Raw genomic sequence first — 27,035 nt, 5'->3', positions numbered from 1 at the left:
TACAAAGAAGTGATAGGAAGCGTATCTAGAGATGAGTATCAGAAGCTTCTTCAGTGATCCAAGACTAATTCAATTACATATTAAAGCATGAATACATGACGTGACAGGAAGAATAGGATTTTAAAAAGAAGTGTGAGCACACAGGGACAACATTAGAGTAAGTAAGTTCTACCCTGCTAACTGTATCTCATCCTACAAGCAGGAAGAGGGTCTAGAGGTACACAAAATAAGAGGGGAGAATAGGTACATTAACAGGTAAATAAAAATTAATAGAGCAGTGCACAATGTCTTGTTGCTTGAGTCTTCAGAAAAAGGTTAATCATTTCTAATAATAGTGACGAGCTAGAAGAAACCATAACACATCTTAAAACATTTCCATTCAAGAATTATATTCTTAGTTGCTTAAGACACTTTTGAACATAACATTCAGGACTGCTTGCATCTACACCTTTTTTTTTTGCATACATTTTAGTAAGTCTTTTGAATTCTAGAGTTTGTGCAACTGTTCAGTCACTTTAGATCAGTAAGGTAATTGAGATGTTTTCTCCCCTTGTCACAAAGAGTTGTCCGATGCAGAGACAGCAGGTTATTACGCGTGTAAACAGGAGTCACCCTAGTCAAAAACAACGATTCCTGAACTCTGCAAGTTCATGAAGGAGAAGATACAGTACCAGTCAAAAGGAAAGCCAAACAAATTCAAAATCAGTCAGAATTCTTAGGTACATATCAAAGCAAGTTATTAAAATCTGTGTATTTCAAGTACTTACAAAAGCAGCTCATCAAAAGCAAAGAAGAAAGCCAATACCGTTGTGTCAAGAACAGTTCAGTCTAATCAGTTTTTACTCAGAATAAAGTGATCAACTGGATGGAAAAAAAGAGGGCGGACAGAAAATTAAAAAAAAATAAAAATCACAGTATGCTTGAGATCCTGATTTCAAAGCAAGCTTGGATACTACCACATGTGGAAAAGATACTGTAGAATCACCACAAGGTAGCTGCATTAGCAAGCAACCGCAGCTGCAGCAAAACTAGTAAGATGTCTTTTTTTCAGTGGGTTTGCAAGACTGGATGACAACTGTCTGCTTTCAAAAAGATATGAAGTCCAGTTCAAACTCTTCTCAAAATTGGAACATTTGCAAGGTCTACCTTATGCAAATCAGCTAGTGCAGAATGGTATGCAAATTCATGCTACATGTCTTTAGTTTTCTACAAGTCACTCTGGAAGAGCTTTTACCAGTAGCTTGACATTTCAGAGAGAAAACATTGTCAGAGAGTCTCAGAGGATCGGGGCTTCCTTTTATCCAGCATTCTCCTTAGTGATCTTCAAAACAGGAATAGAACATGCTTCAAAGAGTTTGCAGTAAGAGTTAGAAATGGTTGCAAGACTTTAAACCTCACAGTATCTTCAAACTGAATTCATAAGTGGTTTGGAGTTAATATGATCTTTCAGAGAATACCAGAATCTGACAGGAACACTTAACTGGACGAGTGCAAATTAGGGGAGTGACTAAATATCACTACTACTGAGAAAGAACTACGCTGTTATTAATTAGATTTGCTATAGCAGAAGTAGGGAAGAAAAGGCACAGTTTGCTTAAATGAAACAACAAGCAAACCAAAAACCCACCCCAGCTGTTAGAGAGCTATTAATGCATTCCAGAAGCTAGTTAGACAGAACAAAGCAACCTTAGGACATAGTACAGTCTCCTTCCTTAAAGATCCTAAACATGGAATGAGACAAGTGTCCACAACTGCATAAGCACATCCTGCTTTAGTGAAGAACAAAAAAGATTGTTAGTTCCTGAGAATATTTCAAAAGATCCACTTTTCTGTTTTGAGGCTTAAATATCTCCACTTCTTCAAACTTCAGCAGTAGCTAAGACTTGTAAGAGAAAACTAATATAAATAGCTGCCTGAAACAATGAAAAATTCAGATTGTGTTTCAATCTTCCTTGTATTCATAGCACACTTCAAAATCTTGCACTGGATTTTGTTTCTCATTTTTGGAGTTAGTAAATCCTGGTAAATGGGCTGAGAAGTTAAAACTCCTTTTTTACTGTAGCTCTCCATTGGCAGTGTGGATAAACAAATGATTATGTGAGATTTCAGGCAGACAAAAGTGATGAGCAGCTTCAGAAATTTCACATTCCAGAGCTAATCATAGTAACTCTGAAGTTTCTTGTCCAGGCAGGCAGAGAAACTTACTTGTTTACAAGCAAGAGCTGCCTTGTTTAGGGACTAACTTGTAAACAGTATCAGAAGTCCAACTGAACACTTTTGAAACAGCCCACTATCACTTAAATCAACTTTTAGTCAAAGTTAAAGATTTGTACTTTGAGGAGAGCTACATCACTGTGGTTTTGTGCATAAAGGTAGCAACTTCAGCCTGCAACCTAATAATGCTTCTAAGATTTTCACCACAATAAAGAATAAGTTGACCTGAAGAATTTTCTAAAACATTTTCAAGATCTTCCCTTGACAACAAGCACTATGATTTTTCCCTAAGCATCCCAAACAAAGATCTAATTTAAGATGTCGCCCGTCTGGAATGCAGGCAAGCTCTTCAAGATTGCGAGACGCAGGCCACAAAACACAAGAAACTAAAAATGGTATTAAGCGTCTGATTATTAATATCAGCAACCATACGCTGGAGAGCTGCATTCAAGGAAGGTTTAAGGTATGCAATTAATGAAAGAATAAACCAGCCTGTATCCTTAGTATCTATACTGAAAGATTGGTAAACAATTTGAACTTTTGCTGTTTCTTTAAAGCAAGCATAAGTCCTACTACATACACAGTTTGCACACACTTTATAAAAGAGATAGCCATTTAAGTCTTTTAGGAACTAGTTTAAGATCAAACCTAAACAAGCAGCTTAACCAAACTATTATTCACAGGACAAGTATTTTCAAATTGAGTACACAGCATCTTCACAAGCCACAGTTCTATCCTTACTGAACAGGGCAAATATCTAACCTTTAGGAGATCTTCTACTGAAGACTAACAAATCTGAACTCAAAGCATCATTTATATAATGCTTTAAGGAAAAAATAAATTTTTAGGCTTAAGTCTTAAGGACTTTGGACTATGTTTGCTGAAGAAACAGTTTTGTCAGGTCTAATAAACTGTTGGGTCTCAAATTCTGAATGACTACTTACAGCATCTTAACTTGAAGATTTTAATAATTCAGTATTTACATTTTAATTTCTCTCTAGTCTCCCCTTACACATTTCTTCTCCTTCCCTCCCTATGCATGCCAATATTTTCTAAATAGCTATTATTGCTATTTCTTATTAGAAATTATAAATCTATATGCACACTCTAATAAATTATGAAGTGTTCCATTTCAATATACCACTGAAGAGATTTACCTAATGGCAGGCATAGCTGGAAGCTTAACTGCAAAAGAATTAGCAGTTTCCTAACTAAAGCAGGTGAGATCCAACACACATTCAATACAGTACATTCAGATAGTTTTCTGGAACCTAGTTTAGAAGTTCTATTGATCCATTCTCTATACCACAGATAAACTGCAACATCACCCAAAGCTGATCTTCCTCTGAACTCATATGACGTCCATACAGAGCACTGTTGTGGTTTTTTTTCCTTTCGTTTTTTGTTTGGTTGTTTTAAAGGAACTGACTCAAAAATACCAGGGAGTTCAAGCAAGACTATGGCAGGAGAGATACATGCAAATGCTTGTGTAGAGCAAAGCATTCAGCTTCTGCACTGTGGCATTCAGAGTTGTTTATTAACAGCAACTACACAATCCCTTTCACTGAGTGATCCTGCTCCATCCTGAAGTGACTCAAAGCATTAGAAGTCCATCCTACAAACTCACTCCTATAGTAACTATGCTGGAAGTTCGAATATTATTTCAAAGCTTATACAGGAAGAGTTTATAGCCATTTGTTCTTGTGCCAATGTTGTTCTTCAGTTAATTTTCCTCCTTGGTGTTTACCCCCTTCCCACCCCTTACAGGATGTTTTCATACATACAGTGTTATCACATCCCTTCTTGGCTTTCCTTTTACTAAGCTAAATGAGCAAAGCCTTTTAGTTTCCTCCTTTAGCGCAAGTTCTATATTCCTGGTCTCAAGAATGGCCCTTTTCTATGCCCATCCTGGTTTGCTCCCTTCTCCAGGACCTCAGATATCTTCTTCCTCTGTGTCTTTGCATCAGTAGAAACCCATGAAACTAAGCAGCAGCAAAGAATACCACAGTGTAAGGGAATGTTAAAAAAAAAAAAAAAAAAAAAAAAAAAAAAAAAAAAGAAAGAAAGTTTGATTCTGCTTCTTAAAATGCCCAGTGTCAGAACCAAATACTCAGCCACAATGCATAGAAAAGTAAAATAATATTGTAAAAAAAAAAAAAAAAAAAAAAACCAAACCCCAAAACCAACCAAACAAAAAAACCCCCAACCCAACTTAAAAAAAAAAAAACCCTAAAAAGGCAAAAATAAATTTTCACAAATAAAATCACTGGTCTAAAGCACATGAAAACTGCTTTTAGACAAAAGTAGGAGTGCCATTTAACTTCTGTCACAGTCAAAATTGGCAAATTCACCAAACTGGTTCACATAAAACAGCAAAATCCATATAAAATTCAGCAGAGGAGGAAAGAATCTAAAAACAAGCTAGATTTATTCAAATACTATTCAAAAGCTACCTTGAAGATATAGATATCACATTCAAAAACCTCTTAGATGTGGTTTACTCTTAGAAGGATAAGGTTATTTAAGCTTTCCAAAGCTCTGTCTAGATGCCAAGCTGAACACCTAAAAGTCAAATTCAACTTTGCTCTAGCATAGTTATGCTTTTATTTGTATTAAACTGCTTTGGCTACATGTTAATCCTAGCCATTGGTGCAACCCTTCCACAGAAGGATTTTCCCCTAAACTCCCAGATTTTCCTTTTGTCAGTCTTCTCTACTCAGAGGAGCCACGGTAAAGCCCACACAACATGTATCCAAACGCAAACAGTCTCAGTATGGAGAGGTACATATTGTTTCAAGATGCAAGAACTGTTATGAAAAACAGTAACAACAACTCCTGTACTTATGTTGGAAATGCTACATTCCTTAAGAAGTTTTGGGCTTAATCTGCTTCCCCCCAAACCCATGCAATGCTAGTATAGTTGTAAGTTCTGGAAGTCAAAATATTCAAATCAATAAAGTAACTGCAGACAGCTTAAGTGCTACCCAAAGAGCAAGCTTGTAACAAAAAGCAGTGCTGATGTAAGTGACCTGACTTAAAGAAAGGGTCCACAGACAAAGCCCTGTGATTATCCACCATCAAGTTATCGAAAACACAGTACACATTACAAAAAGTCCTATCTTAAAGGACAGTCACGTCTGTTGCAGATGATTAGTAAGCAGAAACATTTCTTATGATTGTTTAGCAACAGCTATATTGAGCCAACTTACACAAATATTCTATCATTCTTGTGACATTGGCATTACTTCAGTTTAAACCAAGTCACCTACATCTAGTACTCAGTCATGCCCCAAGGCACTAAGTTTTCCAAGAGCACTGACTTGACCACAACAGCCAAATTTAACAGTTGAGCTTATCAAACTACCAAGACAATACCAGTGTTTCATCTATACTGTCCTCCCTGTGTACGCAGGGCATTGGAGAGGTGTATCAGACAGAACATTGCAGACCACCACCTAGGAAGTTTCTTGAGGAAAAGACTCTGTAGTCACCCCACTCAATCCTGGTAATGCTCAGCAAAGCAGTCACAGGCAAGTAACAGCATCTTGTAGCGATCTATAAGGCAACACTGACTTTGTCACATCTTCCACATCTATCATTGCTCAAGCACACAATGCTGTACACTCAATACCTCTAAATTAGGGGGTTCTCGGGACACTTGGAAGTCAAGATGACATTGTCCAAAGTCTTTGACCTTATATCAAGCTGTTGCTTACCAACCATGATAGTCCACTATCAAACCAAACAGCCTCTGCATCAAGGGAGTTCTGCATGGAAGTTATTAGCAGAGTTGACATTGTCCCTCATCTGATGCAGGTGAAAGCAATAGCACTAGCAAGAGCAGCTAGTAAAGGTTACTGTAAAACAGTACTTCACATTGGCCCAGACACTAACATGTATATATCTGAAGCAGTAATGTCTTTCAAGTGTAGGAAAATACCAAGTTGTCTTAATATTCCTCACAGATAGCTGCTGGCCTATAATGGCTTTCACTCGGAAGATAAAGTTTGCAAATCATGCAGGTGCAACACTACCTGGACACCATCAGCCCCAACACTTCCTGTAAAACTGTTTTCAGTTGCTTGCAGCTTTGCCAAAGCAATTACACGGACTCATTGCCATGGTAAGCATTTTTCTGTAGTTTTTTTCTAGGAAGTCTCAGCTAGAATGGTTTCACTGTTTCCAAGAACAAGTTAGAGAAAATAAATATTTTGACCACATTAAAATTTTACGAAAGCTTTTGCATTGAGAGGCTCCTGCATCCCCCAGGACCCAAAGCAGAGAGTTTTAAAGCACGCGCTGTGTAACACAGCTATATTTTTTGCTGTACTAAAACATCACTTCCCAGATTGGTAAGGCTTAAAAAATTTTGTTTCCTGAGAAAGACTGCATGCTTGAACTGCTTATTTCCTAGTCAAGACAGAGTAGAGCCTTCCTCATTGAAGACTAAACACCTTGTTAAGAATAAGGGAGTTTTACCTTACGTAGGAGCAGGAAAAGTTAGGACTGCTTGGAGATAGCAAGCACTGGGCTGACAAGAAGAACCACGTGCAATACTTGCACAAGGTAAAGACGCGTATCCGGATTGTGGGAACAGTCTCTGTCCAAGACAGCAAAACTCCCAATAGCTTCTTTTGCACTGGTCAATTACAGTTTTATACTTTCAATTACCTATCATTTTATACATAATTTTCATCTTTCAACTCTGAAGGTGGAAATTTCCAAGAGAAAAAAAAAAAAAAAAATCTATGATGGTACTGTATAGTAAACTGGCAGACAAAGGACCTGAGATTGCCTAGGACAGCAGGGTACTTAATCATAATTTCTTGCATAAACTAATAAAGCTGAACATTTGAATACCCCAGATACGTTATTCTTTAACTCTGGAAAGTACATCACAGGAAAGCCCATCATCCCATTGATACTCTTTGTTGCCGAAGGACAGAAAAGTATAAGCTGAGTAAATTCAGTGGAATAAGTGGTTGTCTATATTTTCAGATGCAAGTGTTCACTATTACTTCAGATCAGATAGCCAGGACAAAAAGCACTCAGAATAAGTTTTTTTTAGAATCTGTTACTGTGCCTCATATCACACCACAGAGTAACTCTAAAGCAGGAAGAGAAAATAATCCCAAACTCTAAGACCACATGAAGTCTGTTAATACCAATTATCATCTCTGCTTAATAATTTTTTGCTAGGTCCACTTGGGATTCTCATCTGGAAATGTTAGTGTGAAACATGCCCTATCACTATCACCATGTACCCTGATATCTGAAAGCATATCTTGTGGGCAAAATGCCCTTTCTGTACTCCAGAAAGCATCAGCTTTAACAATCACATAATGAATGTTTATTAGAAATGAGTTACAGTTGCAAAAGGATGCTTTAACTTTACTATATCCTAACCTGAACACTTGATCCTTCAGTCTCAAGAATTAAACAAAATCTAGTATGTACATTAATGTGCATTTTATTACAAGCTTCTTTTAACTATTTTTGGCCCCGAAGTGACATCTGTTTTCATACCATGATTCAGATATTCAGTTGACAGCAGGAGGCTGGCAGACAAGAAGAGCTCAATAATAAACTACTTTTAACAAGAAACGACAAGAAAATCTGTAGAGCAGAGAAGGAATGACCCCAGACACAACAATTAGTTAAGAGGAGATGCAATTACTGGTGAAAGTCTCTTTCAGGAGACAGCCAGAAACAAGTATGTGACAGAAGAGATGGATGATAAGAGGACGAGCAAGATGAAGGCCAGAGCATTACTAGGAGAGAGTCCACTCTAACACAAACTGTTTATCAAATTACTGCCTAAATCCTGCTTTCTGCAACAATCCAGAGAAGTAGAGCATTCAAGAGCTAGCACATCAGTCCCATGACGCTGATGCTACAATTGCTGCATGCACTTTGCAGAACTCTTTTTTCCAGACTAGGAACTGAGCACAGACACAGGAGAACCCTGCAATTAAGTTAACTCTGTCTGCAGAAAACACCTCGGAAAGATTCCCTGAGTTACCAGATGCTACAGAAAAGTAGTTAGTTCTGCTTCCAGTAGCTACTACTTTATTACCCAAGCTGAGTAAATGGAAGAGATTAACATGGACGAGAGCCAACTTTGCAACAAAACTAGTTTCCAAAATAACACGCTAAAACTATACCAATTACATCAATACAATTGACAGGCATGCATTTGCTACTCATTTGCTACTCTAATCCAGTTTCTCCTCTCACAGCACAGGTAGCTGTTGGAACACAACCATTTCTGGAATTCTAGCTTAACAAATTAAAGCTAGTAAGTGTAAATTGTTAGCTAAAGCCCTTTTTCATATTAGATCTTCAGAATAATTTCTCCTTGCTCTCTTCCAAGCTCATCGTATCCTCCATAAAATAAAACCCAGAATTACTCTTGACATTGATCAGAAGTAAAAACAACCTTAATATAGAAACATGACTGCACAAACATTAGAGCTGAACAAGCAAACCCACAATATGTATGAAGATAACCAGTTTTTGATCATTTATATACATTCATGAGAGGTCTCTCAGCACTAATCTATTTCAGGCTACAATGAGAAACTCCACACCCATCAGCAGGTAGCTTTCATACTTTTTGAGGAGACATAGATAGGTCACTCCCATCCAAGGAATACCGAGCAGGATGAGTTCAGAATATTTTACTCTAATAAGTTTTTCTGTTTATTTTTAAACAGAGCATCCTTCAGTTAAAAAGAGACTCTGAACTTCTTATGTGAGAGTTTTTACTTTCCTGCTCTGACTGCTGTTGGGAAAAAGGTCCTTTAGGGAGTCCTGAATAAAATAAATATCCACTGGCCTATCCAGTCCTTCTCCTCTATGCACATAATCAGCCCACAGCCTGTCCTATTTCAGCTGTAGTGCAGTTGATGCTGTTCAACAGCATCTCACTAAGATTTGCTCTTACACATCACAAGAGCAGTATTATTAAGCCAATGCTAGACAGAACTAGTGGCCCACCAATAAGAAGTTGCACTGATCCTAAAGAATCCAGCCAGATATATGAAGTAAAGACGTTTAAACCAAAAAGATGACCAGCACTTCTTTCTGCAACAATAACATGATGTCTAATACTGCCCATGCTAATTATGTACAAAATAGTTTATATACATTCTTTGTATATAATGCATATAATGAAAAAAATTGTCCTTCAGTTGACAATACCATTTCATTTAAAAATCATATCATCAGGCTAAACTCTGCATATTTCATTATGGTACTACTGGGACTATAAATCTTTCTAGTACCATTTTTTCAATTTAACCCTCTTGATTAGAATCCAAATTAAACGAACGCCTTCTGTTCTCTCACATTCTCATTTGTGTAACCTTTGAGGAGAGTGACAAACAAAAATTCATTTCAGCATACTGAATGGCATTCGGTGCACACACTGAGCCTCATTTTTCAGCTCTTTTTATTAAGCTCTCTTTCAAGAAAACTGCAGCGTGATTTGACACACAAGATAGTTAGCAACTGTTGATGGATACAGAAACTGGAAAGCTAGCTAGAGCAAATACTCAAAAGTAGAGGCAGTCAGGAAAGCAGTTCCAAAATAAGTTTCAAATCTCTCATTTAACTCACAATTTTAGGTTATCAGTGGAGAGACTTTGGCAAAAGGTTATCAGTTACAGTGTAGCTACAGCCACTTAATGAAACTGTATCAAGATTTCAAAGAAGTTTCTCAACTCCTGAGCGCTTAGGACTTGCCATCCAACAAAAAAGTGAACGCTGTCAGATGTCATTTTACTCCCCTACCCCCAATATTAGCACAAATACAACTACAGCAACTAGTGCAAAAATTTAGGTCATAAAATATGTACTGCAACTAAGCTGCCGCATTTCCATCCGCATCTCACTTTTCTATGATTCTTCTTCTACAGGCTTCCTCATATAGAAGCAGTCTGGACAGTAAGTTTTGGTCTGACATTCACACTCTTAATTATACTTACATCTTACCTTCTGAATACAGCACTCTACATCCTTTCCACTTGGCTTTAAAATTAGACATAGAACTAGGTTTTCATTAAGTCTGAAAGGCTAGTAAAGCAACTGCTTCCTTTCAAAATTCACATACTACTTTAAACTGGTCACAGGTTTGCTATTTGGCATTATCTTTTGACAGATCCCTGAACTGCTCTCACCCACCCAGCCTGAGTACCCACAGACAAAGCCTTAGTTTTAAAGCTAAATTAATTAAGAGACAAAGCAAAACAGAAGCTTGAAAGCCAGGGAAAAAAAATATTTAAAAATTACCAAACTTTCCGAAGAACTCAGAAAACACTGCAATGAGGTAACCCAAGACACAGAGCTATTCAGCCTACTCAAGTGTCTCCAAATAACTCTATGTTACACTGTTAAAACTGCAAAGGTATTTCAAAACTAAGTTGGTTTTTTTTTTTTAACTAGACATCCTTTTCAGATATCTAAATTTATAAGATGTTTAAAATAGCTTTTAAAATGGCTTAACTATTAGTGGTTCAGCGGGTTTTAGGATCTCCTATTTGACAGTAACAAGCTTTACGTAAAAAAATAAATCCTTAAGTCAGTAACTTTCTAACTCTCCATGAGCATAAAATGAAGGCCTCACTAAAAATAGTTAAACAGGGTGAGGAAAAAAAGCTACAAGTTAGCAACAAACCCCTTGCACCAATATTCATATTTAATGTTCAAGATTCACAAAGGCGCAAGTATTTCATTGCAATTCAAAATCTGTCTGGACTCCTAAAAAAAAAAAAAAAGGTTAAAGAATCCAATTGTTAAGAGCTTCCTTTTCTCACACACAGAAAGCTTAAAATAAAAGGTGTTACTTTTTTAGACCAGTCCCACAACTGTAGACAGCATGCTAGTAACCAAGAAGCTGGCTTATTAACACACTGGCTTAGAATTTCTTTTCACAGAATGACTCAGCCTACTATTTTCAAAGTTTTCCTTAAATATTTGTCCCATATTTTACAATAGCAGTTACCAACTACGGAAAAACATATCCCATAAATTCTTTGCCACTTTACAACACTGAGCATAGTGATTAGCTGTGCGTCCACATTTGCATCCACTAATCTAATCCTTTCTGAAAATGAAAGCTCAAGATACTCAATATAGATCTTTCAGAGGTAAGCAAATGCTTTGCGCAAGTTCGAGAAAAAACATTCATGCTTCTCCACAGCACCGTTTAGTGCTTCCAAGATAGAAAAACTTGCCAGGAGTTCCCCTATCAAGAACACCACACTCCGTTAAAACTGCAGCTCTTAATAGGACAGCGAAGAACAACGTAAGAGGGCAGCCACATAAGGAAAATTTAGTTTACAGCTGTCTGCTTTAAACAGATGTATGCATGTCCATAAGGAGTAGAAGCTTTAGTTGAAAAAGCTTTCCATCACTGCTTGCACCTCGCTCTCAAAGTCTATATTTGGTATCGCAGACGTATTCGAGGAGAATGAGTGCTTTACAGGGAGGAGGAGGAGGAGGAGGAGGGGATGCCATGAAGGTTGCCTTCCCCTCAGTGCCAGGGACTCCGGCTGACTGGAACTGCAGATGAAAAGCACGCACCGCCGAAGCGGCCGCGGCCCGGCAGGCGCAGGCATGTGCTGCCATCGGCTACGAGGCGGCGTGCGAGTCGGGCTGTAGCCACAGCCCGGGCTGCAGCCACCGGGACAAAAGCACCGCAGAGGGATCGGGCCGGGAGGGGAGGGGAAGGGAAGGTTGCGACCCGCCCCGCAAGGACACGGCCAGCGCGGGCGGCGGCACCGCGGCCGGCCCGGGCACGGCGCAACCCCCTCCCCGCGGCGGGCTCCTCGTCGGGGATACCCCGCTCCCTTCCCTCTGCCCAGACCCCGCTAGGCGTGTGGGTATCCACCGACCCGCCCCCCGGGCCCCCCTTTCCTTGAATTTTTACCTTCATCTTCGAGCTCTAGTTTCTCCAGCATCCCTTCGGAGGCGGCCGGGAGCTGAGAGGGAGCCGGAGCCGCTGCCGCCGCCGCCTGCGGGAGGGAAGAGAGGAGAAGGAGATGAGCATCCAGGCGCGGACTCACCGGCCCCGCGGCGGCATCGGAACAGCCCGGCGCGGCGGAGGGGAGTGGCGGCGCTGAGGGGGCGGCTGGCGCGGTTCCCGCCGAGCGCTGAGGAGAGAGGGAAGGCGGGACGGGCGCTGAGGCCGGGCGACGGCGGCGGCGGCGGCTGCTGCTGCTGCTGCTGCCCCCTCGGCCTCCCACAGGCGCACGTCTCGGTGTGGGCTGCCTCTCACACACACCCCCCCCCCCCCCACCACACACACACCACACACACTGAGGGGGGAGGAACCGGGACTCGCCCTTCCTCCCCCCTTCGCGGCGGCTGCGCCCAGCCCATTAACCCTGCGGCCCCCGGGGCTCCCCGCCGCCGTGCCCCCCGGAGGCGCCGCCTTTCCCCCGCACGGAGGCAGCGGCCGTTGGCGGCCGTGAGGCCCGCGGGGAGGCCGGACGCCCTTTCGCAGGACAGCGCTTCCCGCCACACCTCGCCGCCGCCTCTCCCCCGGCCCCCCCCCTCCGGCGGAGGGATTGGTACGGTCCGTTTTGCTGCAGTCGAGCCCGTTGGTTAGCAGCGGGAGGGGACGGTAACTACCACTTCCGCGCGCAAAAGGGAGGGGGAGGAGGGAGAGGATTACTGCCCCAAGAGCTCTGCCAGGCCAACCGCCTTTCGCAGCCCGCTCCGCAGGCTCGGCTGTTCGCCTGGCTGCTTCGGAGTAGAGCCGTGCGAGAGGAGGCGGAGGGGAGGAAAGCCCTCCTCCCCCCCTCGCGAGACGGGGTTGGTATGGTCCCGCGCGTTCACCTGCAAGGCAGCAGCGGGGAAGCCGGCAGTTCCACTGCCCTCCGGGGGGTGGGGTGTTGAGGGGGTTTCCCCCGTGTGTGACAGGGAGCTCCCGCACTGGGCCAAGCCGCCATGCCGAGGTACCCGGTCCGGGAACAGAGGCGCTCGTTTCCATTTAAAACGCTCGAGAAGTTACAATTCAAGATTAGTCCGAATGTCGGCATCTTCTGTGTAAGTCGCGCGGCTCCATCAAAGGTGGCCGCTAACCCTCGGAGCAGCCGCCTGAGGAGGAGGGAGGCGGCCTTGCGGCTGAGCGCCCTCCTCATGACGTGCTGCAGCTCAGCTAGAAGTTAGGGGGGACTTGACCCAGGGATTAGTGAGTGAAAGTCTAGTTTACATTATGCAGCAGATCAGACAAGGTGATCCTACTTCAAAAATCACTCTTGAAGAAGCAAAAAAAAAAAAAAAAAAAAAGACTGCCCCGCCATTGCCGTCGCTACAGGCAGTAGTGACAGTTTCGGAGCTGTTCCCGACCGCACTGGGTGTGAGGTGGCCTGCTTCCCTGAGCTTGCCTTCCAGCACCTGAGCACATAATGCTGACAGCCCAAACCACTTGCTGTTAACAGTGGCTGAAGGATGGAGTTTGCTCCGTGGGAGGCAAGAATGGGATTTATTGCACCCAGCTTTACAAGTCTGCATCTGAGCTTCTAAGCCAGGCTACAGCAGAATCAATGGAAATAAGGAAATATTTGGAACAGATTCATCGTTTAGATTGTGGTAAGCTATAGCTAGGCTTCCTTAACTATAATGAATAGGTCCCCACTGACTGTTTAGGAAGCCCAGCAGGACCAGTTCACACATGGATGCTGTAGAGGTGGACAAACAGATTCTTTCTTTGGCAATGGCAACAGATCTTCTGGGCAGACATGCATGCATGGTGCTCCAAAGGAGTCACAGGAGCCATTAGAGAACATTTAAAATCTATTGGTCCCTAAGGAAAGGTTCAAGCTTCAGAAGTTCAGCAAGTCCTTCAAGGAGGCAAGGCTGAATAGATCTGGGATAGCACAGTAATGTGCATATAACACAGGAAAGTATGAAAGATATTTAGAACTAAAGCTATGATAGGAAGAGAGAGGCTAAAATTATGGGAAAACAGAAAGCTGTCTGTCATTTCTCAAGTCCAGAGACGTTTCAAGCAAGGAAGCTGACCACTAGTGACAGCTTCTTTTTCCCAAGCTGCCTCTTTCTAGGAACACACTTTTAAGGATAGACGAAGTTAACAATATCCATTTTTTCTTTACTGTAAAGGTCCTTTGGAAAGAAAATCCTGAAATATTTCATTCCTAGTTGTATTTTTAAAAGACTGCTAGGATTCAATAAATACTCTCAACTGACCAGCCACAGAAGATACCAAAGCAGTCCATATTAATTTATAATATTTTCAGCCTACTAATTAAAATGCTTTGGAAGCTTTTAATTATCTCTGGGAGGTATCTTTAAAAGCTCTAAATAATTTATCTTCCTTATCATGTGCCTTGATACTGATAAGAGTTTTTAACCTCTTTTGCTAACCAAGAGTAGAGTAAGATGACATATTTGAATGGAAATAACTGTCATGATTTTGTTTCTTTTCTTAAAACAACAAGCATTTACTCCCCATAATTATTTAGTAAGCACCAGCCATGAGGAAGTACAACTCCAAGGTTGTTTGTAGCTGGAAGTGACACTGAGTTTTAAAAGGTGTGCGTTGCATTTCACCTGCTACAAAACACAGATATGTTTGTAATAAGTCAGTTAAGCCTATTTCATGCAATGAGGTACACTGCACTGTGAACCTCCGAGTTTACTGCAAGATCAGGGGTTTACAGTGGCAGTATCTACATTCAGACCAAGAGTACTATGAGAAACTCAGGATAATATAAAGGCAGTAATTTAATATGTAACAGAGATTTGTAATGGAAACATTATAGCTATGTTGTAACATCCACACTGCTCAAAAAAACCCCAAAGGAAATAGAGAACAAAAGGCTGAAACTCCATCCTTCACTCTGCCTGCAGCCTCACAATTTGTTTAAACCAATTTTGGAACAAGCTTCTGGTCATGGCGTTCATTTTGCTCCTTGCTTTGCATTCTAGCTCCTTGTGGTTTGTAGGCAACACAGTGAATCAGAACAGGAAACTGGTGCAGCTGAAAAACAAAGGGACTAAAAGAAAAGATTGGTTTTTATCCAGATCAGTTCCTGATCCAACTCACTGTGCAGTTGTATCAGCTAGCACCTGCACAAGGAGCATCAAGGGCAGGAGTGACAGTGGGACCATACCTTCTGGAAACAACCCACGCTTAAGTCAGCTTAAATCAATGGTGAAAACACCGTCTTGTTCATTATGAACTACTACAGCATTAGACAAATTAGCAGATATTTTTAACAGTCCTGGGTATTACCTCTTTCTACAAACTCTGCCTGCCATTTTACAAAAGGATTACTGGTTAAAGATAGGGAAAAGATCTGTCCTTCAAAGGACCTATATTTCCCACCAAGATGATATTATATATTGTAACATTTCAATATCTGTTTATTGTGACTATTAGTTCTACTGCCACAGGAGGTTTCTACTTACTATGACTAAGGGATTTGTCTAGGTTATGGTTTAAATGTTCGCTATCAGAGTGTGTCAGGTAACCCATTTTAACTGTTTGAGATACCCAATGTGACAAGACAGTATATACTTCATATACTAAATACTGCTAAGCAAAATAAATTTTATATATAAAAGTTCAGAAGAGAAATATCTGCAAAACCAAAACTGCCTCAATATATTTCTTCTTTGCCAGGTTTCAGTTCGTTTTTTACAAGGACATTACTTATGCCAAAAACCATAGACCTACAACATAACACTAATACAGAAGCTTAATACAGCAGTGCCAGCAACCTTTGTAGAGGCAAAGTAAAACAACTCAAGGTTGATACAACAGCAAAAGTCATAAAAAGGTGGATGTAAACAAAAGAAGTTTTAGGACTTCTGGGAAGGCTAGAACATAAATTTTAATAGGTAACTGCTTACTTTGTCTCTGACTGTTTTCTTTAGCTTGCTAGGGTAAAGGGAGTGACTAATAATCTGTAGAAGTAAAACCAGCCCTGTAAATTATATATGCACTTATAATGAATATGTTAAAACCTATTTGATAATCAAGAAGTCCTTTTAGTCCTATGTCCTATTGAAGGAATCCCATTATTTCCATAAGAACACACTAAGTATTTAAATTGTTGTGACGGTTCAGGGTTGTGAACAACAATTAACATCAGCAGAAAGTTACTTTTGATGTAGTTTCCTGCCATTTTGTCTCCCTGAATTAGCATCCGTTGGGATAGGGATCTATCAGTGGCAGTCATCAGACCAGCTATATCAAAATGCTTTGAATGACACCTACTGTGTAGCTTTTCATATTGAATGAGTTACCGTAGGCTGCTGCTTTTGCAACCAGTGGAGAAACAAACATTTCTAGGACATCATTCACATGGTCTATTATAGACAACTGCTTAGGATAAAATGATTTGCAGTCACTGTACTGACTAAATGTCTACATCTCCATTCGGTCAGGTTCATTCGGCTTAGCATAACTATCTGTAAGGGAAGGTTTGGGGAGGGAGCCAAGAAACTATAAACTACTCAGTGTAACTTTGATTCCAAGATGAATAAGAGAACAAATACACCCATTTTAAGTAGTTAGAGGAAAGAAAAATCATCAGTAACAGCCAACATGTATAAACAATGCCAAGCCAATCTGTCACTTTGATAACAGGTCAGAAGTCTTGTGGTAAGCAGATGCAGCAGGAGTTAACAGGCTCTTTGACACTATCTTGCATGACACTCATGCAAGCAAGCCAGATGATAGTCTAGATGAAACGACTGCTAAAGGTCACAACAATATTCACAAGGAAGGTAATAAGATTTCTTTATCTAACGGAAGGGTTTAAAAGAGGGTTCCACAGAGGTCTGTGTTCTATCTAATATTATTTAGTGTTTTCACTGATGATTTGATGAAGGAATAATGAATAACCTGATCGTATTTTCAAATGGCTCAATGGTGAGAGATGCTGCTCTTTTAGGGATAGCCTTAGAACTTAAAATGATCTTGAGAATTGCTGCAATGCTTTGAAAAACAGGATGCACTTTGATATGGGTAAGTAGAGCGCATTACACAATAATCAAATGCAAAAATAAAATGGGAAAGGATTGGCTTGCAGCAGTCATGCAAGCAAAAGACCTGAAAATGAAACACAATGTCAGATTCTTGGAAGAAAAATCACACTGTCTACAAATGTGTTATAGGTAAGACACAGAGAATCTGTTCTACTCATTCCCTGGTTAGATGCCAGCTGGGATACTGCATTCAGTTTTGGGCATTGAACTCAAGAATGAACCAAGAGAGTCCAAAGAAAAGCAACAACAATGAACTAGGAGTTCAGAAAACATGACCTGTAAAGAAGGACTTGAAAACCTCCCAGTTTCTTAGTCTAGGAAAAAAAAAAAAAAAAAAAAAAGAGGATTGAAGGAAAATGTAATAAGTCTCCAAATACCATGTTTTTGCAAGAAGGAAAGTGATAAACTATCTTCTGGGTCCACTGGTTATGGGATAAGAAGTTATCTACTTAGCCTTTAGCAAGGAAGTCTTAGGCTGGACTCTGGGAGAACTTTCTGAACATAACAGCAGTGAAGCACCTGCACGCTTTGCTGAAAAAAACTGTAAAATCTCTGTCACGGGAGGTTTTTAGCAACAGATTAAAAAAAAAAAAATTGTTGGGAATTATTTACATACAGTTGATTGTGCTGGGGGGGAAAATGAATTTTTAATGTCTTTTCCAGACTTACTTTCTTTTGTTTCTATTTTTGTCCAAACTTTAGAAAAATATATTTAGTCTTAGTATGATAATTCAATGAGAAGTCTTTATATGTATGTTTTGTACAAAAGCCAGTTTACTAACAATCTAATACAAATGTAAATTTGCTTTGCCCTCCCCCCAAAACAAGTAGCCTTAATTCTAAATTAGAAAAATTCTAAAGCAAATATTGTTTGAGTAATAATAAAGATTATGTATTCATCTTTGATGACTGGCTAGGAGTAGAAAGAGCAACCTAAGAAAAGAAATGCTGCTGCAAATGACAAGTCTGTGTGGAACAGCTTACTCAAGCATTGCAACAAAAACTTTACCCATGCTTTATTTAGAAATAGGCATTTCCAGGTAAATTCAAGGCTGCCTTTCTCAAAGCTTTTCCTGACTTTCCTACTCTTCCTTTCATTCTGATTAATGAAGGCTTAATACCGATATGCTAGGGGTGCCATCTGCACAGCTCATAGTTCAGCAGTAAAACTGAATGCCCTTTGAAGTACTTCAGAAGAAAAAAAAGCTACTTACCTTATAAAACCTAATGGATTGAAGAGCAACAAGAAGGAATTCCCATCTAAATGCAAATCAAGGCAAACCCATTTTGAATGCAAGAGTAAACTACAAATGGTAATTTTCCCACCATTTGCTAGTGCTCCTTATTACAATTACAGTTCTATACAACTCAAGTAGTTAACAGCTCTTCTTCTGATGAGCTGTCAATGAACAACTTACTTAGAATTTTTCTAAATGTATGTCATAGATATGCTTATTCTGTTGCAATCTGTTTGTGCAAAATTAATTTAAAACACTTACTGCTTATTTTTGGTTTAATTTAGTCTGGTTCATGAAGTGGAAAAGGACAGAAGTTATTAGAAAAAAAGGTTTCATCTGCTGGTTAAACTGTAAATTAAACTCCTACTTGTTTTCTGCTAGAGTGTGATAACTGATACCAGTGATATCACTAGAACACTAGAATCAGTGAGGCTGAGATTAGGGTCCCATCTCGGATCCCTTCTGTATTTAAAAATGCTAACTGCATGGTGAAAGGGCTGACTGTAGGGTGGCAGTCCATGAGTCTATTAGGTGGTTAGAGAACATGGTCAGTCCCAGTGAAGAGCTCTGGGCCTGGTTCTGATACAAAGTTCTCCTTACCTCGAAAAGCTCAGAGTGAACAGAGCAGCTGTCCAGGAATTGTAGTTTCTACCATTTAAATGGATAATATAAATGGAACAACAATCAAATTTAGCCAAATCCTAAGGAAAAAAAAAAAAAAGGAATATAGGAGTGCATTCGGCACTAGGAAAGATGATGAAATGGATAACTTGCATTTGTACTAAATCTTCACTGCAGTTACAGTACTGAGTGTTGAAATCTGTTTACCCTGAAGACATGTGAACTGAATGTGCAGAGTGATTTCACATTTTTAGTGGAGAGCCCTTCCTAAATATATCTGTGTGGAAATGAATTTGCAGTTTAATCACAGTGAGTTCTGTCACTGACTTAATTGAGAAACAGGATAGATTTACAAAACTTCCTTTGATCTAACACCAGAAACAAAGAACCTATCTTACACATGAACAGTGTCCTGCAGCACCTCGCTTCAAGGAAAAAAAAATGGTACCAGTGACAGTAGAGTTAAGCACTTCTAAAAAATAAACTTCAAAGGAAGTAAAAGACCAAGGAATTGTCTATATCCCCAGCTAAATTCTTACAGAGAAGTCAAGGCAGAAGTGGAGAAGAGGCAAGGATTTATTTACATAACCTCTAATCTCTAGCTGTGTGTCTGATCCTGTATCACTCTGCAACTCAGATAAGGCAGAGTTTTGAGTCAAGAATATCAGAGGCATTCTCTACATAAGCCTTTGTGGCCAATATTCATTCCTCAGATTACTCACGTAGAATATAGGTGGAGTCTGAATCAATATTATCAGCGTGACACGTTATTCATCAAACAGCCCAACAATTTAAATTCTGCCCTTTTGAACACAAAGTTCAGAAAAGTTAAGTACTTGTGAGGAACTAACCTGAGCTTGTAAAGAAGACTGATGTTACAAGCGTGCTACCAGATTCTGCAAACACAGGGATGCCACTTAGTTTTAATCTATTCCAGAGTTTTTAAGTGTTCTTGTCTTAAATGTTTGTTATCGTATATCCTCAAAAAGATATACTTTAGCTGTTTTCACACATATGCTTGAGTGCTCCTTAGTCTCTTTGAAATAGGACGTACCTCTTATCAAACTGAGGGCCACGGTTAAGGGCAAGGGGAAATTATTGCCAGAGAGAGCTGCTGTAATCAGGTGATAAGCATGATGACAGTAGATATTTTGTTATGACAAACATTTTAAAAAGCCCCAAAGAACAGATGGTAGAAAACAGGTAAGCATCCACTAATTTAAAGTGAATGGAAAAGAAGAGTAAGTGTGAGCCCATATTTTCATGGGTCTTCTTCATTCACTGTCACTGAATACAGAATTATTTGTGTTAGTTAAAGTTAAGCACTTACTTACTTAAGTACTTTAGCTGGATTGAGGCCAGAGTACTGATGAGTAATCTGCAGAAGAGAGGCCACTGAGAATAACAAATTTAAAAAAAAAAAATACTCGGAGCCAAATCTGATTTAAACAAACACATTTACTATACACCGTTTCACTTTCTTCATTTTAGTGTTGTATTTCAAAGCCTCGGTCATGGATAGTGACTTCACTGCAAACACTTACTACACCAGCTTTCAATGATGGTATTTCTTAAACTTAAAATGAAACACCTTTTCCCTAACAAAGCCTGAAGTTAATTGCTACTTCAGGCTTCAGTAAACTATGCAAAATTCTAGGAACCTCTTAGTAGCCTACCACTAAGACGTAATTTTCATGATCATCAGCAGTTTTGAAAGGCTGGAAGCAGATCTATTGAGCCTAGATGTCAGCAGGATGATGCAGGTCAGAATTACAAGGGTGGTTTACTGAAAAATAGAGACAACCTTCAGCTCAGAGCTGAATCACTCACAATCTCAACAAAACTTCTTCAAGAAATTTACATAGACCTGGACTGAACAAATAATTCACTCTGTGGCATGAACAGCACTAACTGCAAGCTAAACATGGAGCAAATGAGCTGCGCTATAGATGGCCACTTTCTGCAGAGCTTAGCATGACTGAGGTTCTCAATACTCTATAGGACTCCAGAAGGAGTGTTTGAAAGCTATATCAAAGAGGCAGGCAAAGATAACGAAGTATTTTTCAGTGCAGTTCTAGGACGACTTTAAACACCTAAGAAGGACTTCCTCTTAGCACTCGGGCCGTGTGTGTTTACATTAGATTTCAAGCCTACCCCACAGCTGACAAACTCCAGGCATGAGTGCCATCAGTGGCCCCATTAAAACTTGTGAAGTCTATTATATCAAGGTAACTACTATTATGCGTAGACAAACCAATCTATTAATAAACTTCCTTCAACACAGAGCCTATGGTTGACCTGTAATCTCCAAATTAATTTTTGACAAAAAGCTGGTTTTCAGATGGCACTGAATCTGTGTAGCTTGAGGAACCTAACCCTCTTCCTGAATTACTTCCAGATCTACTGCTGATCACTCCAGGCCTAATTTTTGTGCACTGCTTCTTTTTTATCATTACGCACAAAGGAAATCTGCAATGACAGCAACATGCAATGGATACTTCCTTCTGTCATGCATGCTTTCCCTTTTGACAGCCTCTTAACTATATCCTTCCATCATTTCAGGTACACTACAGGTGAAACCAGATCGTCCTCTGTACTGGTTCTGTGGTTTGACACCATCTGGAAGGACTGAAGCAAGGACTGTGTTAAGAAAGAAGCATATCAAGTGTCTGAGCTAAATGTTTTATGACTATGAACAATATCATAAAGAGACATGGAAATACTGGTAAGGCTTTTCCCTGTATTCCAGGAACTAGAATTTAAAAAAATCCAAATTAGTTCCATGCTAAGGACCAGGGATACACCTCCAGCAAATCTGCCGCCATGCTCATGTTACTGCAGAGCTTGTGGAGGTGTGGATACAAAAGCATTTTCACAGGCAGTGGATACTTATAGCGTGGATATGGCAAACACTAGGTTCACAAGCACGTAAGCTTAGATGCAGATTCAGTCTGTAGTTAAATGTCTGCAAAGAGCTGAAATTATTTCTTGACATGCTGCCCTAGGGCTCAGAAGAGCATCCTACTTTACAGTGATCTTTTGTGTAAATCTTGATGTGCTCTGAAAACATGATAGGTTCCTATACACAATTACAGTCTGCAGTGTAAAAGCTTGTTGCTACAAACTTTAAATACAACATATGCTATCTGTGGTTAACTTATCTGAAGCCAGTTGCAGCTCCTGTTCTAAAAATATCTGAGTTTGGTAGAACTTTTATGTATTTATCATCATAACACGCTTTGACTTAGAGTAGTATAACCCCATTTTTTTATAAATGGGAAACTGAGGCACTGGGAGACCAAGTGACTTAGAGTTGCAGGAGTGATGTCTGCTAGGGCAGATGGTGGCAGCCAGCTCTCTCTGATCTCCAAAGCATTCCCAGCTACTGGCACTATATTATTCTCCTTTTTAAACTCTTGCTTTCCTTAATGACTTTGCAGCTGAAACGCTCTTTGAATTCTAAGATTTCTTCTCTAAAACAGCGACAGCTAAATGCTTGAGGCCATGAGAAAAAGAAGAAAGGTTGAGGAAGGCATCCTTTTCTTCAAAATATAACCTCTATACCTGTAAAATCTTGGATGATGGAAGAAACTACTTGGTGACCAGTTTGTATTATGTCCTTCTGTACCATAGCCATGCTTGGTGGCATCTTGCTGTCTTTTTCTGAAGACATATTCCAGGAAAGAAAGTTGTGCACTCTCCGTGGAAACTATTCCTCACAGTGCTCCCTAAGAAATCAGCTTTCGCGGCATCCTGTCCTTGTGTGCAAGAGGTCTGTTGGGATGTACTCTTATGCGGTCATTATCAGCATGCTTAAGGGAAAGGGGTAGGAGAGGAATCTTTTGTCTTCTTTCATAAGCCATGTCTTCATCAATTGCTGTTTCCATTTATGTAAGGAGCTGGATCCTGAGGTAGTACACACCACGAATGTTTCCAAGTAAATACAATCCCAACACCCAGAGCTTGAAAGGCCAAACACACAACAGCAGGCAGATAGCGATCTTGCACCTGCTGTTCTCCCTGCCACTCAGTGATTAGCTATTTTCGATTGTCGCCAGGAGCTCTCTTCTGATTCCCAAGCTCTTTCCCTCACGTAGTCTTTTCTGAACCTTTAATGTTTTCCCCAACTCTTTTTTCCATCTTCTGTCTGTCCATCAGCTTCCTTTCTCATCTTCAGTACTTCTGCTAGTCATTTGTAAGTGTTTTAATAGACAATAAAAATTGTACAAAGACCCTGATCCAGCAATGTGACTTGGCATGCACATAGCTTTAAGTGCTGTAGTACTGTTGACTCCAGCAGGACTACCAATATACTTAAAATTAAGCACACATTTAAGTGCTTTCCTGGATCAAGGCCATCATCACACTGACATTAACCAAAACAAAACAGCACCTGAGATTCAGCAACATAAATACATAGCAACCTCAACCAAACGCAGTGCTGTAACCTTCAGGTTACCTTTCTTCAATGCCTTCTGTCATTGCTAGCTATGTTATGGCTACACTTAAAATCTATTCTGCAAGCATATACTGGAAGTAGTGCTTAGGAACAATCCTGTTTAAGCCAATGCTTTCTTATGGTTTTAGAATTTGCCTGGCCTGTTTTGCTAGATCAGGCTCTTGGACAATAAGGTCCTCAGGGCAAGAATCATGTTTATTTTTCTGCCTGAATCATATGTGCTCATATACCACAAAATAGCAGTTAGTAACTTTTTGTTCTAAGGTACAAGGAAGAAGACTTTCTACATACTGCAGATGCCCTGGCTTGTGCAGTTGTAAGTGAAAAGTATGACAGATAAAAATTTCAAAAGTCTAAGGTATTAACCTTATCACTGGCAATTTATTGTAACCCTAAACATGCAAAAAGACTATATTAAAACCTCCTCTCTTGAATTCTGCCCCCTCCTCCTCTTTTGCTGACGTTCTGCCTCCATTACCTTTTCTCTTTTATTCTGTGTTGATTACTTCACCGGTTTACACTTCAGCTTATAAGCCCCATATGGTAGGAGCCTTGTCCTTTGTTAATCATAAATAAGATTATGCCTACCTTGGGCACTGTACAAATCATTATTGTCTTCCTACAAATGTCTTCCACATGGCCCCACCCTCAGTTCCAGCTGAGAGTGCTGTTGTGAACAAGCTCAAAGAATAAATATTTTGCATTCATTTCACTAGCACAATGGAAACATTTTTCCAAGCTGCTGCCAAGATGGTATCTAGTCCTCTTCTGAGTCAGCAGCCCATGCAGCTGACTTTCAAATGGCCAAACTTGCTTGATTGTGATCTTAAAAGAAAAAAACACAGACACAAGCTGTATTTTTAAAGAGCTGTATTGCTCTCCTCATGCACAAGCAGGTAGTGACACTATAAAATATGAAAGCTGGAGGCAAGAAGCCGTACAGAAGCGAGTGTTGTTTGTGATGTCCCCTTTATTTCTCCGAACTTCAACAGTTTATTTCATCCAGTCAGAGGAAGGGACTGGGGAACATTGTGAGGAAGTGAGAAAGGAGTATCACTGCTTTACGTAGTCCATTTCCTTTTGGTATCAGCCAGCTTTTTACATTCTTTAAAGCTCTGTTAGCCATTAAAGTCAGTGTATCTAAAAATACAATATAGACAAAACCAGGCTAAGAAAGATGAAGATGGCGAGGAATTCGTAGAGTTCCCTTCCATAAGCATTTTTTGCTTATTCTTAGCTGTATTTTCACTGTACTCCAATACATAAGCAGGCATGGTGCAACAGAACAGGTTCAAAACCGTGCATCTTTCCTCCATTCTCATGGAAAGACCTTGGTCTCTAATCCCTACTGCTTTGTGAATAAACAGCCTAGATGGTAAATAATTTTTGTGTTCCAAAATTGCCCAGATATAGCTGGTAAGAAATTGTCAGCGATCCTATATTAAGCTGCAGCTTTACATTAAATCAGAGAGTATGTATCTGGCTTCTAATCGCTAGTAGAGCTTACTCTCACGAGAAGTTCCAATCTTCTAGCAAAATAACAGGATGCTTATTAAATTAACAAGTCTAAAATTCAGAAATAAACTGTGCCATAAGAAATCAATTCAATGGGTAAAACCAGGCTGTCAATCTTAAAGCACCCTCTTTACGTCATGTTACTTATTCAAAAGATATCTATTTATGTAGACACATGAGGCCAGATCCCTAGGTTTAGCCTTTTTATACCATGCATAGTGCAGGACTTATGGTGATAAAAGTAACTTAGCTTTAAGCCACTAACTCTGTCTTCAGGATGCTGGGGTCATGATTTTGGCCAATGTGTATCTTAAAAAAGACTCATAGATGCTCTAGTTTTAATTGCCTTAGCTACTTATAGCCTTATGAGAGCTGGCAAAGCAGCTGGGAATTGATTGGACTCAGCATTCTGGCTATTCATCTTTTCCACCTAGCCCTTCTCCTTTTGATCTAAGACTAGGAGGAACAGGAGTTGTAGGACTCTATGCCATTAAAATAAATTGTCCACTGAGTGAATCCGTAGATAGTTGATCAAATTATCTCTGTGGCTGCAGAAAAAGCCACAAGCTGACACAGACACACATTTCTTTAGGGCAGGAAAAATCATCTTTATGCAGTACAATTTCTCTGCATCCTAAGATTGATTGCCACAAATCTGAACACTGCAAAACGAGAATACAAATACATTAGGAAACCAATGTTTCAGGAGGGCGTGACTGGACATTTTTTCTTCTAAACCAAATAAGTAGCTTTAAAAAAAGCAAATTAACCAGTAGAAAATGGATAGTAAGATTTTTGTTGCATATTTTAAATACTAAAAGGGAAGGAAAATACCAAATGTGATACAAAAGATATGACTAATAGGGAGAAGGTGAAGCGGGAAAACAGAATATTAATAAAATGGGAGCTGTAATTAAGAGAAGTAGTGTGGTATAGCTGAAGCTTTCTATTTTTGTGATGCTTAGTTCCAAATGAGTTTACTGGTTCATTTATTCTTTATGTCCCACTGAATCACACTACAGACTTCCTAACCATATTAAATAATTCTCCTGTGAGCCTATATTCAATTCAGTGGAGCTACTGTGATGCTCTGTCAAAGGAGACTGAAATCAAATCAGGTGGGGTCAAAACATTTTCCCTTTAATATTGTATGTCATTGTTACATGGTTCATCAGTTATTCCTTTACTAGGTTTGCAACTAATTAGATACATGCCAACGGTTGGACAAATATATACCATTTTTACATTAAACACACTTTCACGTGGACAGCAACAGTTCCAGTAGAGAGAAATGTTTAAACAATGATAGCTTGTTACAACCCATAGGATCTAGTAGAGAACAGATCTGTCTCCCAAAAGGAGTGCTGGTATTAAGGCACTTAAAACTAGCCTGGACATAACAATGCTGCAAGAGCTTTCTTCACTGGTAAATGACAGCCTTTTCTGGTTCATGTGATCAGTTTACTGTGGTGTAAATCAAAGCTGAATCACAGTGATGTCTTGGCACTCTAATATATTGCCTTAAACCACATGAATGCTGAAATAGGGAGTTCTTGTACATTTGCAGACTGGATTCCTTTTTTCCCAGCCTGTGCTTTTTTTTTTTTTTTTTTTTTTTTTTTTTTAAGGACAGCATCAGAATCAAAGAACGCTTTTCTGTTCTCTTCGTCAGATTTAAATCTCTTTAATCAGCCAGCTAGATTATGGAGCTCTGATAGGTGGCATGGCTGTTTGGAAAGAGCCAAACTGAAGGACCTGCTGCACATATCCTGGTTCCCAGGCTCCTTGCCAGCAGCAGGGTGTGATGCAATAGCCTTTCACGCCGAACAAGTTAACAGCCCTGTTTTTGAGTTTACTACATTTTGACTAAGAAACAGCATGAACAGCCTTGCAGGGAAGTGCTACTGTTTAACAAGCAGGTAGCTGCAGAAACAATCTTATTTCCCTCTCTGTAGCTAGGACTG

General features: G+C 39.9%; 1 protein-coding gene across 6 annotated transcripts in view; it reads right to left on the bottom strand.

Annotated features, from left to right (window-relative positions):
- Positions 1 to 27,035, bottom strand: part of PRKAG2 (protein kinase AMP-activated non-catalytic subunit gamma 2) — a 226,541-nt gene that overhangs the window by 44,712 nt on the left and 154,794 nt on the right. For 3 of the 6 annotated variants that reach the window (XM_041122702.1, XM_030010416.2, XM_041122704.1), the window contains 2 exons: positions 12,747 to 12,752; positions 12,146 to 12,230 (listed from right to left, as the gene is read on the bottom strand). In XM_041122702.1, coding sequence (XP_040978636.1) covers positions 12,146 to 12,230; positions 12,747 to 12,752 — 91 coding nt within the window. The remainder of the gene's footprint in view (positions 1 to 12,145; positions 12,231 to 12,746; positions 12,753 to 27,035) is intronic. The other 3 variants (XM_041122703.1, XM_030010417.2, XM_030010418.2) reach the window with 1 other exon arrangement.

This window comes from Aquila chrysaetos, chromosome 3 (genome assembly GCF_900496995.4).
Source record: "Aquila chrysaetos chrysaetos chromosome 3, bAquChr1.4, whole genome shotgun sequence".
NCBI lineage: Eukaryota > Metazoa > Chordata > Aves > Accipitriformes > Accipitridae > Aquila > Aquila chrysaetos.
Note: the sequence above shows the minus strand (reverse complement) of the source record. Positions and strands in the feature narration are given on the sequence as shown.